This window comes from Electrona antarctica, assembly GCF_951216825.1.
Source record: "Electrona antarctica genome assembly, chromosome: 13".
NCBI classification, from domain to species: domain Eukaryota; kingdom Metazoa; phylum Chordata; class Actinopteri; order Myctophiformes; family Myctophidae; genus Electrona; species Electrona antarctica.
Genome location: NC_136794.1, coordinates 50716063 through 50732707, shown reverse-complemented (window position 1 = coordinate 50732707; position 16645 = coordinate 50716063). Strand labels below are relative to the sequence as shown.

The 16645-nt window shown below is 44.6% G+C and overlaps 1 protein-coding gene across 1 annotated transcript in view; it reads left to right on the top strand.

Moving 5' to 3' along the window:
- rusc2 (RUN and SH3 domain containing 2) overlaps positions 1–16645 on the top strand; it is a gene marked incomplete at its 5' end in the record, with an annotated part of 47030 nt that overhangs the window by 10494 nt on the left and 19891 nt on the right. The window contains 9 exon segments of the mRNA XM_079517859.1: positions 1384–1410; positions 1413–1444; positions 1446–1542; positions 1951–2046; positions 5811–6152; positions 9268–9525; positions 10645–10923; positions 13794–13961; positions 15516–15592. Of these exon segments, the coding sequence (XP_079373985.1) occupies positions 1384–1410; positions 1413–1444; positions 1446–1542; positions 1951–2046; positions 5811–6152; positions 9268–9525; positions 10645–10923; positions 13794–13961; positions 15516–15592 (1376 nt within the window).

Genomic DNA, 16645 nt, shown 5'->3' with positions numbered 1-16645 from the left:
CAAGCTGGAGTTTCCATCTTGCTACTTTAGTGTGACGCTGTATTACCATCAAGTAGGGCGTTAGTTTACGTGTATATGTAAGTCTGTAAGTGCTGTCATGTCAATAAATTGGGGGGGGGGGGGGGGGGGGGGGGGGTGAGAGAGAGAGAGAGAGAGAGAGAGGGAGAGGGAGAGGGAGAGGGAGAGGGGGAGGAGAGAGAGAGAGAGAGAGAGAGAGAGAGCTAGTGTTTTTCCCTTGCTGGTGTAAGCTGTCAGAGTTGGGGCGTGTTGAGTCTGTGCCACAGCAGCTCAACGCTGCCCCGTGTGGCCGAGTCCTGTCAGTGCACTGCAATGTGAGAAGAGAGCAGCTTGAGCAATGTGTCCCCACGTCACACACACACTCCTGCTGTCACTCACACACACGCACACACACACACGTGCACACACACACACACACACACACACAGCGCCTACACATGCACCAACGCATGCTGTAAACAAACACACACACTCTCTCCCTCTCACACAACACAGGCCTACGCACTCTCTCTCGCTCACACGCACACACACACACACACACACACACACACACACACACACACACACAGGTTCGGTGACAGAGGAAGGGCCGCAGAAAAAAGTATGGTTCTACTGTTTGTCTCCAACACGGCTGACGCTGTGTGTGTGTGTGTGTGTGTGTGTGTGTGTGTGTGTGTGTGTGTGTGTGTGTGTGTGTGTGTGTGTGTGTGTGTGTGTGTGTGTGTGTGTGTGTGTGTGTGTGTGTGTGTGTGTGTGTGTGTGTGTGTGTGTGTGTGTGTGTGTGTGTGTGTGTGTGTGTTCCTAGCAGTAGCATGGCTGTGTGTGATAAGGGCTTTCTCGGTCATGACTCGGCTGTTTCTGTTTATATAATCCTCACAATGTTGTTCTAATACTGTGTCTCTGTCTGTCTGTCTCCGTCTCTCTCTCTCTCTGTGTCTCTCTCTGTCTCTCTCTCTCTCTGAGTCTCTCTCTGTGTCTCTCTCTATGTCTCTCTCTGTCTCTCTGTCTGTCTCTCTCTCTGTCTCTGTCTCTGTCTCTCTCTGTCTCTGTCTCTGTCTCTGTCTCTGTCTCTGTCTCTGTCTCTGTCTCTGTCTCTGTCTCTGTCTCTCTCTCTGTGTCTCTGTCTCTCTCTCTGTCTCTCTGTCTCTCTGTCTCTCTGTCTCTCTCTCTCTCTCTGTCTCTCTCTCTCTCTCTCTCTCTCTCTCTGTCTCTCTGTCTGTCTCTCTGTCTGTCTCTGTCTCTCTCTGTTCTCTCTCTCTCTCTCTCTGTCTCTCTCTGTGTCTCTCTCTGTGTCTCTGTCTCTCTCTCTCTCTCTCTCTGTCTCTCTCTCTCTCTGTCTCTCTCTCTGTGTCTCTCTCTCACCAGGTGGTCTGTCCAGCTCGTCAGACTGTGCCACCCGGTGGTCCGCTACAGTAAGGACCAGCGTCCCCACCACCCTGCCCATCCAGCCCTTCACCTTCCACCACCAGTTCCCCTCCAAGCCCCCCCAGCCCAAAGTCCTGCTGCCCCTGTTCGCTGCCACAGGTACGCCTGCACACAACATACGACCCTTTATGTCATGTTTATGAATATGAATTAAACTAAATTAAAATGTTTTAAAATAGTTACAATAAAATCACACCCGTGTGAAGTGAGGGGGCGCTCTATCATCGTACATCATCATGACGTAACATGTCGATTTGCTTGACGTAAATTCTCCATTCATTGTCAATGGAAATGTAATGTTTGTGTAAGACGAAAATCTACACTAATAGCTGAATATGGGAGGGGCTAGTGGGCCTCAAAAATGGCGTTTAGGGATGAGGGGTAAGTGGTGGAGCAGGATAGTGTTTGACTGATTGTACTCTTGCTGTAACTCTTGCTGGTTGCATTTCTGTCTACTAAAGTATTCAACCAATGAATGTTGCCGTCCCTATAGGCTCAGGGATGCAGCCCAGGACCACCTCGGGAGGCTCTGGGGGTTCCTGGTGTCGGGGAGGACAGCCAAGACGTGCACACATTCCAGCAGGAAGGGCTCCACCGCGGCAGGTACAGTCCCATACCACTTTGTCTCTTCCACTGAGGTGTTGATAGGTACCCTTTGCTGAAAGGTACCTTTGGGAGCCACACCTCTGATGGGTGGGGTTTAGCCTTAAGGGGTGTGGGTTTTGTGTGGCACGCATATTTATAATTTTACAAAATAATAACCATTCATCTGTATGAGTTCTCCTGTTGAAATAATAGTGAAAATAGCTGAGCCACAAGCTAATGCAATGTGTTGCTTGCCAGTGCTGTAGATTCGCTATTTCCGCTAGCTTTGAAATGTTTTGAAAGTATATAAATCATTTGTTTGACATATTTATGTAATTCGTCATATATGGCCTATTGCCATTTATGTTTACTAATAGTGGAGCAGATTACTGAAACGATCGTTCACTTGATGGTACAAGCACCAAATTTGGCACACAAGTGCTTCAGAACCTACTCTCTCAGAAAAGTACGTTGTCCACTTGAAAAAACTAAATGGCCACGATTTTTCAAGATGGCCGCCTTTCAAAATGGTTTTAAACAGTGTTTGAACTATAGTTTGATTGAATAATCCTATTGTGATGGCCTGTACATCGAAATGTATGTTTCTGAGTATGAGAAATCCAATTCTGCATTTAGCAAATCAAAATTATTGAATATTATGATGATACAATGGGAATTAAACAAAAAGATGGGGCAGATTAAGTCAATATTCCATAAGAATCTTTCACTTGGTGGTACAAGCACCACATTTGGCACACATGATGTCCAGGATGTACTTTCTATGAAAAGCACGTTATCCAGCTGAAAATCCAAGATGGCTGCCAGTTTTCAAGATGGCCGCCTCGTCAAATGCAAAAAAACAAAACAACAAAAAGGTTTTCGAAGTAAAATTGTGTTAATGATCCAAACATCAACATGAATGTATTCTGATTGTAAGAACTCAATGGTGTTGGAATTGAATTCCAATATGGCCGCCAGTTTGCAAGATGCAGCTATTACGTGACTCAAAATTAGTGTTTTCGGAAGCTGTCTGATCATATTGTTGAAGGGCAACATCATTCATTGATCATGCATTGAAATGCTGTGGTCAAGCTCTATTGGTTTGTATTTTTTTTATGATATAAGAGTGATGTCAAAGCACAACCAGGAACACACTGGTGACATCACTGCTGTTAGACTCAGCATGGGGTTCAGTGCTGTAGTTGTGGTTTACTAACTGTTGTAGTGTACTCACTGTAGTTTGTTGTATTCTTTAGTGTCCTAATGCTAATTAGCCCCTGTATATATCTCCACTAGAAGTTTAGTTAGATAGCCGCACCTGAATTGACAAGATGTGCCACCGTGGGAGAGCTGAGACAAGGGTAACGGAACTTCAGTTACCTGGATGGTGTACAGATCGCACAGGACTTAAATGGAACTGGATGAACGGTCGTGCTAGGTGTAGGGCACCAGATGGTTGAACCTAGATCAAGGTTCAAGGTTGGACTTTATTGTTTCCATGTGGCAGCATCCGCAAGCATCTCTGCGGTTGGGATGGCTTGGGTCCCTCATAAGTCCACGAGCTTTGCTGACACAACGATCGTCATACAGGGCTTCGATGGGGGGGAGATCACATCCACTGCACTCTTCGAATTTTTGCATGTCCGTCACCAGGATCATTCTGAATTTCAGCTGCTCTCTTAGTGGAAAACTGGAGTTTCCGTTGCTAAACATTTGGCCGACAATTTTGGTACTTTTTGGTACTAACTAACTTTGTACTGTTTTGCTTCAATGTATCTTCACTGCCACCTCCATCATCCAATCTGGATGAGTCTAACATGATGGGCACGACCGTTATCACTGTATCGGATAGGCGAAATCAACCGTTATCAGCACCTAGGAATACGGCCAATATGGCCATACTCACCCTTGGCTGAACGTGTCATTTCCAACTCTAATGTCGGCGCATGGAAACTAGGGGCTACTATACTATCCTCTGCCTATCGGGACGTAACTCGGACGGTGCTGAGTCGGGTCTGGTGGCCGTCGTAATGCTCGGCACTTTGTCTCACGTGGCTCAAGGCCACCAGACACAGCGTGCCTCCGTCATTGACATCAGTGACACAAAAATACCATTATCACCCATCACAATAGGTGATAATGACATACTGAAACAGTGAGTATGCCAGTATGGCCATATTGGCCGTATAAAGGTGCTGATAACGGAGGATTTCGCCTATACAATACAGAGATAACGGTCGAATGGGGTGGAAATACGGGGAGACTTCAACTCCTCTTTCGTATCTGTTTGACACACTTCCTCCAATCAGTTTTAGTAGCGGAACATCTTGTGTTATACGGTTAAAGGCTGAGGGCTATATCCTTTTACCACCCAACCGTACAAAACATCAAAGCACATTGAAATATGGGATGCATCTAGGTTCAAGCATCTGGTGCCCTACACCTAGCCCGACCATTCATCCAGTGCAAGTCCTGTGCGATCTGTACACCATCCAGGTAACTGAATCCCTGTTACCCTTGTCTCAGCTCTCCCATGCTGACACATCCTGTCAATTCAGGTGCGGCTATCAACTACAATGCTACAACTAACTAAACTTCTAGTTGAGATATACACAGGGGCTTATTAGATAGCATTTAGGACACTAAAGTATACTACAAACTACAGTGAGTACACCACTACAACAGTTAGTAAACCACAACTACAGCTAGTACGCTACAAGCATACACTGAACCCCATGCTGAGTCTCACAGCAGTGATGTCACCAGTGTGTCCTGGTTGTGCTTTGACATAACTCTTATATACAAAATTACAAACCAATAGAGCTTGATCACAGCATTTCAATGAATGATGTTGCCCTTCAACAATATCGGTGATCAGACAGCTTCCAAAAACGCTAATTTTGAGTTGCGTAATAGCCGCCATCTTGAAAACTGGCGGCCATATTGGAATTAAATAATTGACACCATTGAGTTCTTCCAGTCAGAATACATTCATTTTGATGTTTGGATCAATGTGTGGATCACACATTTCTGTTCATTAAAGTTATACGTATTTATTTGACGAGGTGGCCATCTTGAAAACTGGTGGCCATCTTGGGTTTTCAGCTGGATAACGTACTTTTCTTAGAAAGTACATCCTGGACGTCATTTGTGCCAAATCTGGTGCTTGTACCACCAAGTGAAGGATTATTATGGAATATGGACTTAATATGCCCCACTTTATCGTTTAATTCCCATTGTATCATCATAATATTAAATAGTTTTGATGTTCTAAATGCAGAATTGGATTTTTCATACTCAGAAACATATATTTCAATGTATAGGCCATCAAAATAGGATTTTATAGCTCAATATATCTCAAACACGGTTTAAAACGACCTCAAATGGCGGCCATCTTGAAAAATGGTGTCCATTTTGTTTTTTTCAAGTGGACAACGTACTTTTCTGAGAGAGTAGGTTCCGAAGCACTTGTGTGCCAATTTTGGTGCTTGTACCATCACGTGAACGATTCTTATGATATATTGACTTAATCTGCTACACTATAATCCATTGATAAAGGACCGAAACGGTGGTTTCTTGTCTTAATCTGCTGCGTCCTGAATAGAATATTGGCTATCAGCGTGCGGCCACTTTCTGGTTTTATCAAGATTCCCTCTTCTACTAAGCTAATGCAGACATAAATGTAACTTTTATTCATATGTTCCAGTTCCAAAAACACACAAGATGAATCTCAATAATCCGTCAGTGACAATAATAACCGACAACTAACTCTTCCGTTGCAGCCCTAGTGGCGGCCGCGGGCCCCCCGCCCCCGGGCCCCCCGCCCGGGTCCGTGCGACCCTCGCCTCTGGGGAGTTATTCCCCCGTTCGTCTCCATGGGGCGCCGCCCTGCACCACCACCAGCTCTGGAAGCTGCTCCACCTGCACCCCCAGCCCCTCCCAGCGGCCCCCACTGCGGGCCCCCAGCCCCTCCCAGCGGGCCCCGCCAGGGGCCCCCAGCCCCTCCCAGCGGGGCCCCCCGCGCAGCCTGTCCTGTCCTGTGGGGGCCGGCCTCGTGCCCCTTCTCCCCACCCCCCCGAACCCGCCGGCAGCCACGCCCCCGACGCCTCCACCCCCGCCACTCGGTAGGCCTCTGACTTTATTACATTGCTCTGGGCCTCTAGGGGGCAGTGGTTCCCAAACTCTGACATGTGTGCATAGTAGGGCATTAAGCAACTAGTCGACTAGTAAATCCACTAGTCGACCTTGTTGGTACTAGTTGACTAGTTTATCTTTTTTATTTTTTCCCGATTTTGTAGGCCTCAAGATCAGGTAGATTATAGTTATAGTCACCAATGTACACAGTTTTTAAATGTACAAATATGTATTTCCAACAAAAAAAAAACTAGTCCACTAGTAAACTAGGCAACTAGTCAACTAGTAAAAATGAGTAGAAGTGAAAGCCCTACTCTAGGGGGCAGTGGTTCCCAAACTCTGACGAGTGTGCATAGAGCCCATTATCAGTACGACAATTCAATTCAATTAAAGGGATTGTGACATAAAAAAAAATCTTATTTTTTTAGGTTTTCTGCTCAATTGCATCCAAAAAACCTGAACTTTTAACATGCAGTAGCTGTTCTGTGGCCTGTTGGGTTTTAACATTCAGTAGCTGTTCTGTGGTCTGTTGGGTTTTAACGTCCAGTAGCTGTTCTGTGGCCTGTTGGGTTTTAACATTCAGTAGCTGTTCTGTGGCCTGTTGGGTTTTAACATTCAGTAGCTGTTCTGTGGTCTGTTGGGTTTTAACATTCAGTAGCTGTTCTGTGGTCTGTTGGGTTTTAACATTCAGTAGCTGTTCTGTGGTCTGTTGGGTTTTAACATTCAGTAGCTGTTCTGTGGCCTGTTGGGTTTTAACATTCAGTAGATGTTCTGTGGCCTGTTGGGTTTTAACATTCAGTAGCTGTTCTGTGGTCTGTTGGGTTTTAACATTCAGTAGCTGTTCTGTGGTCTGTTGGGTTTTAACATTCAGTAGCTGTTCTGTGGCCTGTTGGGTTTTAACATTCAGTAGCTGTTCTGTGGCCTGTTGGGTTTTAACATTCAGTAGCTGTTCTGTGGCCTGTTGGGTTTTAACATCCAGTAGCTGTTCTGTGGCCTGTTGGGTTTTAACATTCAGTAGATGTTCTGTGGCCTGTTGGGTTTTAACATTCAGTAGCTGTTCTGTGGCCTGTTGGGTTTTAACATTCAGTAGCTGTTCTGTGGCCTGTTGGGTTTTAACATTCAGTAGCTGTTCTGTGGTCTGTTGGGTTTTAACATTCAGTAGCTGTTCTGTGGTCTGTTGGGTTTTAACATTCAGTAGCTGTTCTGTGGCCTGTTGGGTTTTAACATTCAGTAGCTGTTCTGTGGCCTGTTGGGTTTTAACATTCAGTAGCTGTTCTGTGGCCTGTTGGGTTTTAACATCCAGTAGCTGTTCTGTGGCCTGTTGGGTTTTAACATTCAGTAGATGTTCTGTGGCCTGTTGGGTTTTAACATTCAGTAGCTGTTCTGTGGCCTGTTGGGTTTTAACATTCAGTAGCTGTTCTGTGGCCTGTTGGGTTTTAACATTCAGTAGCTGTTCTGTGGCCTGTTGGGGTTTAACATTCAGTAGCTGTTCTGTGGCCTGTTGGGTTTTAACATTCAGTAGATGTTCTGTGGCCTGTTGGGTTTTAACATTCAGTAGCTGTTCTGTGGCCTGTTGGGTTTTAACATTCAGTAGCTGTTCTGTGGTCTGTTGGGTTTTAACATTCAGTAGCTGTTCTGTGGTCTGTTGGGTTTTAACATTCAGTAGCTGTTCTGTGGCCTGTTGGGTTTTAACATTCAGTAGATGTTCTGTGGCCTGTTGGGTTTTAACATTCAGTAGCTGTTCTGTGGCCTGTTGGGTTTTAACATCCAGTAGCTGTTCTGTGGTCTGTTGGGTTTTAACATTCAGTAGCTGTTCTGTGGTCTGTTGGGTTTTAACATTCAGTAGCTGTTCTGTGGTCTGTTGGGTTTTAACATTCAGTAGCTGTTCTGTGGCCTGTTGGGTTTTAACATTCAGTAGCTGTTCTGTGGCCTGTTGGGTTTTAACATTCAGTAGCTGTTCTGTGGTCTGTTGGGTTTTAACATTCAGTAGCTGTTCTGTGGTCTGTTGGGTTTTAACATTCAGTAGCTGTTCTGTGGTCTGTTGGGTTTTAACATTCAGTAGCTGTTCTGTGGCCTGTTGGGTTTTAACATTCAGTAGCTGTTCTGTGGCCTGTTGGGTTTTAACATTCAGTAGCTGTTCTGTGGTCTGTTGGGTTTTAACATTCAGTAGCTGTTCTGTGGTCTGTTGGGTTTTAACATTCAGTAGCTGTTCTGTGGTCTGTTGGGTTTTAACATTCAGTAGCTGTTCTGTGGTCTGTTGGGTTTTAACGTCCAGTAGCTGTTCTGTGGTCTGTTGGGTTTTCTGGCTCAAACAAGTGCTCTGATTTTCCCTGCTGTCAGAACCTGCAAATCCCATATAATTATGTCAATGGGATCTGCCAGCAGATGTCACTGTTGTTTTCACTGTTTTGCCTGTTTTTCATTGCAGCTCAAAAGGCTTCAGAACACACAGAGAAAGCCACAGAAAATCCACTGAATGTTCAAAAGTTCAGCTTGTTTTGGGGTGTAATTGAGGTCATAAAACATAAAAGAAAAAACTGAAAATGAATGTCATGCAGTGTTTTTAGCAGCAAATTTTGGTCGTAGTCTCTTGAATAGTTTTAATTTAGTTTTAGTCACATTTTAGTCACCTGGAATGTTTTAGTGTTAGTCTAGTTTTAGTCGACTAAATGTCATAAGATTTTTGTTGACTAAATCTACAGTTGATTTAGTCGACTAAAATGTATTTTGGCGGGCCTTGATGCCGTCGTAATGACTTATTTTACACTAGATGAAAATAGCAGATCTACAAGCACACAACGTGTCACAGCACGATGCGTTGTGGGCTTGTAGATCTGCTATTTTCAGCATGCAACCAAGTGTAAAATGACTTATACTGGATCTCTTGTCCACTAGTCCGTTCCTAACATTTTAGTCTAGTTTTTATTTGTTGACGAAATTGTCAGTATATTTAGTCTTAGTTTTAGTCACCATGGCTTAGTTTCCATTTAGTTTACATTTAGTTTTCGTCAGTGAAAAAAGGTATAGTCGACGAACATTTTTCGTCTTGGTTTTAGTCGACGAAAACAACACTGATGTCATGAAATCTTTCCAATGTCCCGTCAGTGCCAGCGCTGGGTGTGAAGAGAGGCCTGGTGCCCCCCAACCTGCCCATGCCCGTGCCAGGGGGCCCGGTGCCCCCCAACCTGCCCATGCTGCCCATGCCCGTGCCGGGGGGCCCGCTGCCCCCCAACCTGCCCATGCTGCCCATGCCCGTGCCTGGGGGCCACTGCTGCCAGCAGCACCTCCCCCCCGGGGACGGCCTGAGTCCCCTGGCACGCATGGACCCCTCCCACCCGCTGGACGGAGCCAGGACACACAATGGTATAACAGGCTTGTTGTTTAAGTGAACACATCTCATGGATCTCTGAATGTGACTGTTATGTTAGTTCTGTGGAGACAGAGAAGCCCCTGATGCTTTATATCACAGACCTGTCCTTCTCTTTCTGTCTGTTATGTTAGTTCTGTGGAGACAGAGAAGCCCCTAATGCTTTATATCACAGACCTGTTATGTTAGTTCTGTGGAGACAGAGAAGCCCCTGATGCTTTATATCACAGACCTGTCCTTCTCTTTCTGTCTGTTATGTTAGTTCTGTGGAGACAGAGAAGCCCCTGATGCTTTATATCACAGACCTGTCCTTCTCTTTCTGTCTGTTATGTTAGTTCTGTGGAGACAGAGAAGCCCCTAATGCTTTATATCACAGACCTGTTATGTTAGTTCTGTGGAGACAGAGAAGCCCCTGATGCTTTATATCACAGACCTGTCCTTCTGTTATGTTAGTTCTGTGGAGACAGAGAAGCCCCTGATGCTTTATATCACAGACCTGTCCTTCTCTGTTATGTTAGTTCTGTGGAGACAGAGAAGCCCCTGATGCTTTATATCACAGACCTGTCCTTCTCTTTAGTTCTGTGGAGACAGAGAAGCCCCTGATGCTTTATATCACAGACCTGTCCTTCTCTTTAGTTCTGTGGAGACAGAGAAGCCCCTGATGCTTTATATCACAGACCTGTCCTTCTCTTTCTGTCTTTCCTCTTTGTTTTACATCTCGCATGAAATACTATCATCTCTGCTCCCCCTCCCCCATTTTACATTCCGCTCTCTCTCTCTCATATACCTCCTTCTCCATCCATCCATCCATCCATCCATCCATCCACCCCTCCACCCCTCCACCCCTCCATCCCTCCATCCATCCATCCATCCATCCCTCCATCCATCCCTCCACCCCTCCACCCCTCCATCCCTCCACCCCTCCATCCCTCCATCCATCCATCCATCCATCCATCCATCCATCCCTTCATCCATCCATCCACCCCTCCATCCCTCCACCCCTCCATCCCTCCACCCCTCCACCCATCCATCCCTCCACCCCTCCACCCATCCATCCCTCCACCCCTCCACCCCTCCACCGATCCATCCCTCCACCCCTCCACCCTCCCATAAAGCCCCCCACCACCACCTGTCACCGCAGGCTCTGAAATGGAGGGAGTACCGTCGTCGAAACCCTCTGGGCCTGGAGAGGGTCTCGGAGGGTGGCCCCCCGGTGAGCATGGAGCCCCCACCCCTCTCGGGTGGCCCGGTGAGCCTGGAGGAGCCCCCACCCCTGAGTGGTGGTGGGGGGGGCGGGGCTCAGCGCTCAGCCAGGCGTAACGTCTTCGACTTCCCGTCCTCCGCCTCGTCCTCGTCCTGCTCCAGCCTCGGGGCGGCGCTGGGACGGACCAACGGTGCTCTTCCTCCTTCTAACTCTACTCACTGTCCATTCGTAGTGCGCTTAGGATCAGGGGAGGGGTCACCAACATGTCCTACAGAGGTCAGGGGTCACCAACATGTCCTACAGAGGTCAGGGGTCACCAAGATGTCCTCTGTACATGGACAAATGGTGCTCTTCCTCCTTCTAACTACTCACTGTCAGAGGCGTGCACAGACATTTAGAGGGGCAGGTGCTCACGTGAAAAAAAGGGCACCTCGTGCAGCGCGTGGAACCTGCCGGTTGCCTTAATAGTGTGAGATTTATAGATTCACACTAGAAAGATAGATTAGTCCAACTACTACTAGTTGGACTCCCTTAACACCTCTTAACAGACCTGTTATTCACATTAGACTCCCTTAACACCTCTTAACAGACCTGTTATTCACGTTAGACTCCCTTAACACCTCTTAACAGACCTGTTATTAGACTCCCTTAACACCTCTTAACAGACCTGTTATTCACGTTAGACTCCCTTAACACCTCTTAACAGACCTGTTATTAGACTCCCTTAACACCTTAACAGACCTGTTATTACATTAGACTCCCTTAACACCTTAACAGACCTGTTATTACATTAGACTCCCTTAACACCTCTTAACAGACCTGTTATTAGACTCCCTTAACACCTTAACAGACCTGTTATTACATTAGACTCCCTTAACACCTTAACAGACCTGTTATTACATTAGACTCCCTTAACACCTCTTAACAGACCTGTTATTAGACTCCCTTAACACCTTAACAGACCTGTTATTACATTAGACTCCCTTAACACCTTAACAGACCTGTTATTACATTAGACTCCCTTAACACCTCTTAACAGACCTGTTATTAGACTCCCTTAACACCTTAACAGACCTGTTATTACATTAGACTCCCTTAACACCTTAACAGACCTGTTATTACATTAGACTCCCTTAACACCTCTTAACAGACCTGTTATTCATTAGACTCCCTTAACACCTCTTAACACCTCTTAACACCTTAACAGACCTGTTATTCATTAGACTCCCTTAACACCTTAACAGCCCTGTTATTAACACCTCTTAACAGACCTGTTATTAACAGCCCTGTTATTAACACCTCTTAACAGACCTGTTATTCACATTAGACTCCCTTAACACCTCTTAACAGACCTGTTATTCAGGGCTATCTATTTGTGTTTCTGGTAATATTCTTGTCCAATCATTCTGTACGTCTGTGGCAAATATGTAATGTTGACAAAAATGTCCATCACAAGCCAACATGACGATGACCCCTGACCCCTGGTTATAGGATCTTTGCAGGAGATGATGTTCCGCTGCCCCATCCCCACCCCCCCACCCCCAATGCAATCATGAATGCCTCAATCTTTAATTTCTTCAACTGGTTATCTGTATGCTAATAGCTATGGTCAACTGGTTATCTGTATGCTAATAGCTATGGTCAACTGGTTATCTGTATGGCTAATAGCTATGGTCAACTGGTTATCTGTATGCTAATAGCTATGGTCAACTGGTTATCTGTATGGCTAATAGCTATGGTCAACTGGTTATCTGTATGCTAATAGCTATGGTCAACTGGTTATCTGTATGGCTAATAGCTATGGTCAACTGGTTATCTGTATGGCTAATAGCTGTGGTCAACTGGTTATCTGTATGCTAATAGCTATGGTCAACTGGTTATCTGTATGGCTAATAGCTGTGGTCAACTGGTTATCTGTATGCTAATAGCTATGGTCAACTGGTTATCTGTATGCTAATAGCTATGGTCAACTGGTTAGCTGTATGCTAATAGCTATGGTCAACTGGTTATCTGTATGCTAATAGCTATGGTCAACTGGTTATCTGTATGCTAATAGCTATGGTCAACTGGTTAGCTGTATGCTAATAGCTATGGTCAACTGGTTATCTGTATGCTAATAGCTATGGTCAACTGGTTATCTGTATGCTAATAGCTATGGTCAACTGGTTAGCTGTATGCTAATAGCTATGGTCAACTGGTTAGCTGTATGCTAATAGCTATGGTCAACTGGTTATCTGTATGGCTAATAGCTATGGTCAACTGGTTATCTGTATGCTAATAGCTATGGTCAACTGGTTATCTGTATGCTAATAGCTATGGTCAACTGGTTATCTGTATGCTAATAGCTATGGTCAACTGGTTATCTGTATGCTAATAGCTATGGTCAACTGGTTATCTGTATGCTAATAGCTATGGTCAACTGGTTATCTGTATGCTAATAGCTATGGTCAACTGGTTATCTGTATGCTAATAGCTATGGTCAACTGGTTATCTGTATGCTAATAGCTATGGTCAACTGGTTAGCTGTATGCTAATAGCTATGGTCAACTGGTTATCTGTATGGCTAATAGCTATGGTCAACTGGTTATCTGTATGCTAATAGCTATGGTCAACTGGTTATCTGTATGCTAATAGCTATGGTCAACTGGTTATCTGTATGCTAATAGCTATGGTCAACCAAAACATCATCATTTAATATGTAGTGTTCAGCCTGTAGGACACACGGCGCTATAGTCTGGTGGCTCCTTTCACACTGTTTCACAGATTCCACATTAGCACTCGGCCTAGCAACATCTATCGGCCGAGAGATTTTATTTTGCTTTAATCCATGCGACAGTATTTTCGATACATTTTCGCTTTATTGCCCCGTCCTGATAGAAATGTACTTACCCTACGTGTGTGTGTGTGTGTGTGTGTGTGTGTGTGTGTGTGTGTGTGTGTGTGTGTGTGTGTGTGTGTGTGTGTGTGTGTGTGTGTGTGTGTGTGTGTGTGTGTGTGTGTGTGTGTGTGTGTGTGTGTGTGTGTGTGTGTGCGTGGTTGCATGGTGTGTGTGTGTGTCAGGAGGAAGCCAGTGGTCCCGTCAGCAGCAGCAGAGCTACAGTGACGTCGTCCCAGACTACTTCTCTCTGGCCGAGAGACCGCCGGAGGAGTTCTGCCTCTCTCCGGACGCCTCCTCTGGCTCGGCGCGCACGCACACACACATCTCTGTGGACCTGGCCCAGAAGAGAGGTCAGAGACCATGCATGCACATGCAGTGTTTGACGTTGACAGCGCACGTTTTACAATTTACAATTTAGGCATTTATCAGACGCTCTTAATCCAGAGCGATTTACATTAAGCAAGAACAAAAAGCATTTATCATGAAACATGCGTAAGCTAAGAACGTAACAGTTGAATATCTATATAATGAAACTATACATATAAAGACAGCACTAGAACGTAGACAGAACTTGTATGTAGTCATATGACTTTATAGTATACAGGTATATGTATAGTATATATGTATAGTTTATATATGACTACATAAAAGTGCTGTCTACGTTCTAGTGCTGTCTACGTAACATGCTATAAGTCTGTATAAAATGCTATCTAAGTCTACATAAAGTGCTATCTAAGGGGCTAGGGCAAGTGCTTGGCGTTTTGGCGTGGCTTTAGTCGTAGTCGTTATTTTAATACAATTTACTTTTTTTGTTTCTGTCCTATATTTTTCAGTCATCCAAAAATGTCTTCGTTTTAGTCTAGTTTTAGTCTAGTTTTAGTCCACTGAAATCTAAATGTACGTTTATTTTGGCGGGCCTTGATGGCGTCGTAACTAGGGATGTCACTCCCGATACCGATACCCGTGTTTTGATCTCACGTTGTGTTTATAGCTATCTAGCTATATATCTGGTGTTGTGTTTATAGCTATCTAGCTATATATCTGGTGTTGTGTTTATAGCTATCTAGCTATATATCTGGTGTTGTGTTTATAGCTATCTAGCTATATATCTGGTGTTGTGTTTATAGCTATCTAGCTATATATCTGGTGTTGTGTTTATAGCTATCTAGCTATATATCTGGTGTTGTGTTTATAGCTATCTAGCTATATATCTGGTGTTGTGTTTATAGCTATCTAGCTATATATCTGGTGTTGTGTTTATAGCTATCTAGCTATATATCTGGTGTTGTGTTTATAGATATCTAGCTATATATCTGGTGTTGTGTTTATAGATATCTAGCTATATATCTGGTGTTGTGTTTATAGATATCTAGCTATATATCTGGTGTTGTGTTTATAGCTATCTAGCTATATATCTGGTGTTGTGTTTATAGCTATATAGCTATATATCTGGTGTTGTGTTTATAGATATCTAGCTATATACAGTATCTCGTGTTGTGTTTATAGCAGACTCCTCACTCATAATGTGCACTTGCAGTTTGGGGCAACTCCAAAGCAAACTCCACATGCCCCAACATTTTATTTACCTGCTTGATGGTAAGACTGGCATATTCACCGATACCGATATGACTCGATATGACAAATAAGGGCCGATCCGATACTTTTCCCGATACCGATACAGTATTGGGACATCTCTAGTCGTAACGGCTGCTTTGACACTTGGTTGCATGCTGAAAATTAGCCGATGTGACGGGGAGCTTGGTAGGACGGGGACAACAACAAACAACTTCTTAGTCTCTATCTGGGCTAACCTTAGAGTATATATTAATATATACTATAAGGTGCTAACGGGCAATTTAAGAATGCAAACTGACCCCTTCTGTTTCTGCCCCCCCCCCTCCCAGGTCTGGTGAAGGCTGTGAACACAGCGGTCGATCTGATCGTAGCTCACTTTGGGACGAGTCGAGACCCAGATGTGAAGGTAAGGAAAGCGTAGATACTTCATCATTTCAAAAGATTTTACACATTTGAAAACTTGAAATGGCCCATTCTGCAAAATGGGTACTTTTACTTTTAGTACTTTAAGTACATTTAGACTTTTCCTTCACAGAGTAGTTCTATAGGGCAGTATTAACCCATTCAGAACATACTGGAACCCCTTTTGGTGTTTTAAGCATTATGTTATACTTTAACTATTGAAACATAGCAGATCTACCAGCTTGTAGATCTGCAATTTTTTTAAATTGTGAAAATGTGGTGCAAATCTTTGAATATATATTCTTTCCCAGCGAACATTTTGAACTCAAATCTTTGCTTCTGTAGTGGTCCCTGGAGGGGTCCCTGGAGGGGTCCCTGGAGGGGTCCTGTAGGGGTCCCTGGAACTACATATTTTCAGATTGGGGGTCTGCCGCCAAATACAGATAATTATGGGGGTCCTTGACATGAAAAATGTTGAGCACCACTGATATAGAAACGTTGAGCACCACTGATATAGAAACGTTGAGCACCACTGACACAGAAACGTTGAGCACCGCTGACATAGAAACGTTGAGCACCACTGATATAGAAACGTTGAGCACCACTGACACAGAAACGTTGAGCACCGCTGACATAGAAACGTTGAGCACCACTGATATAGAAACGTTGAGCACCACTGATATAGAAACGTTGAGCACCACTGACATAGAAACGTTGAGCACCACTGACATAGAAACGTTGAGCACCACTGACATAGAAACGTTGAGCACCACTGATATAGAAACGTTGAGCACCACTGACATAGAAACGTTGAGCACCACTGACACAGAAACGTTGAGCACCACTGACATAGAAACGTTGAGCACCACTGACATAGAAACGTTGAGCACCACTGACATAGAAACGTTGAGCACCACTGACACAGAAACGTTGAGCACCGCTGACATAGAAACGTTGAGCACCACTGATATAGAAACGTTGAGCACCACTGACACAGAAACGTTGAGCACCGCTGACATAGAAACGTTGAGCACCACTGACATAGAAACGTTGAGCA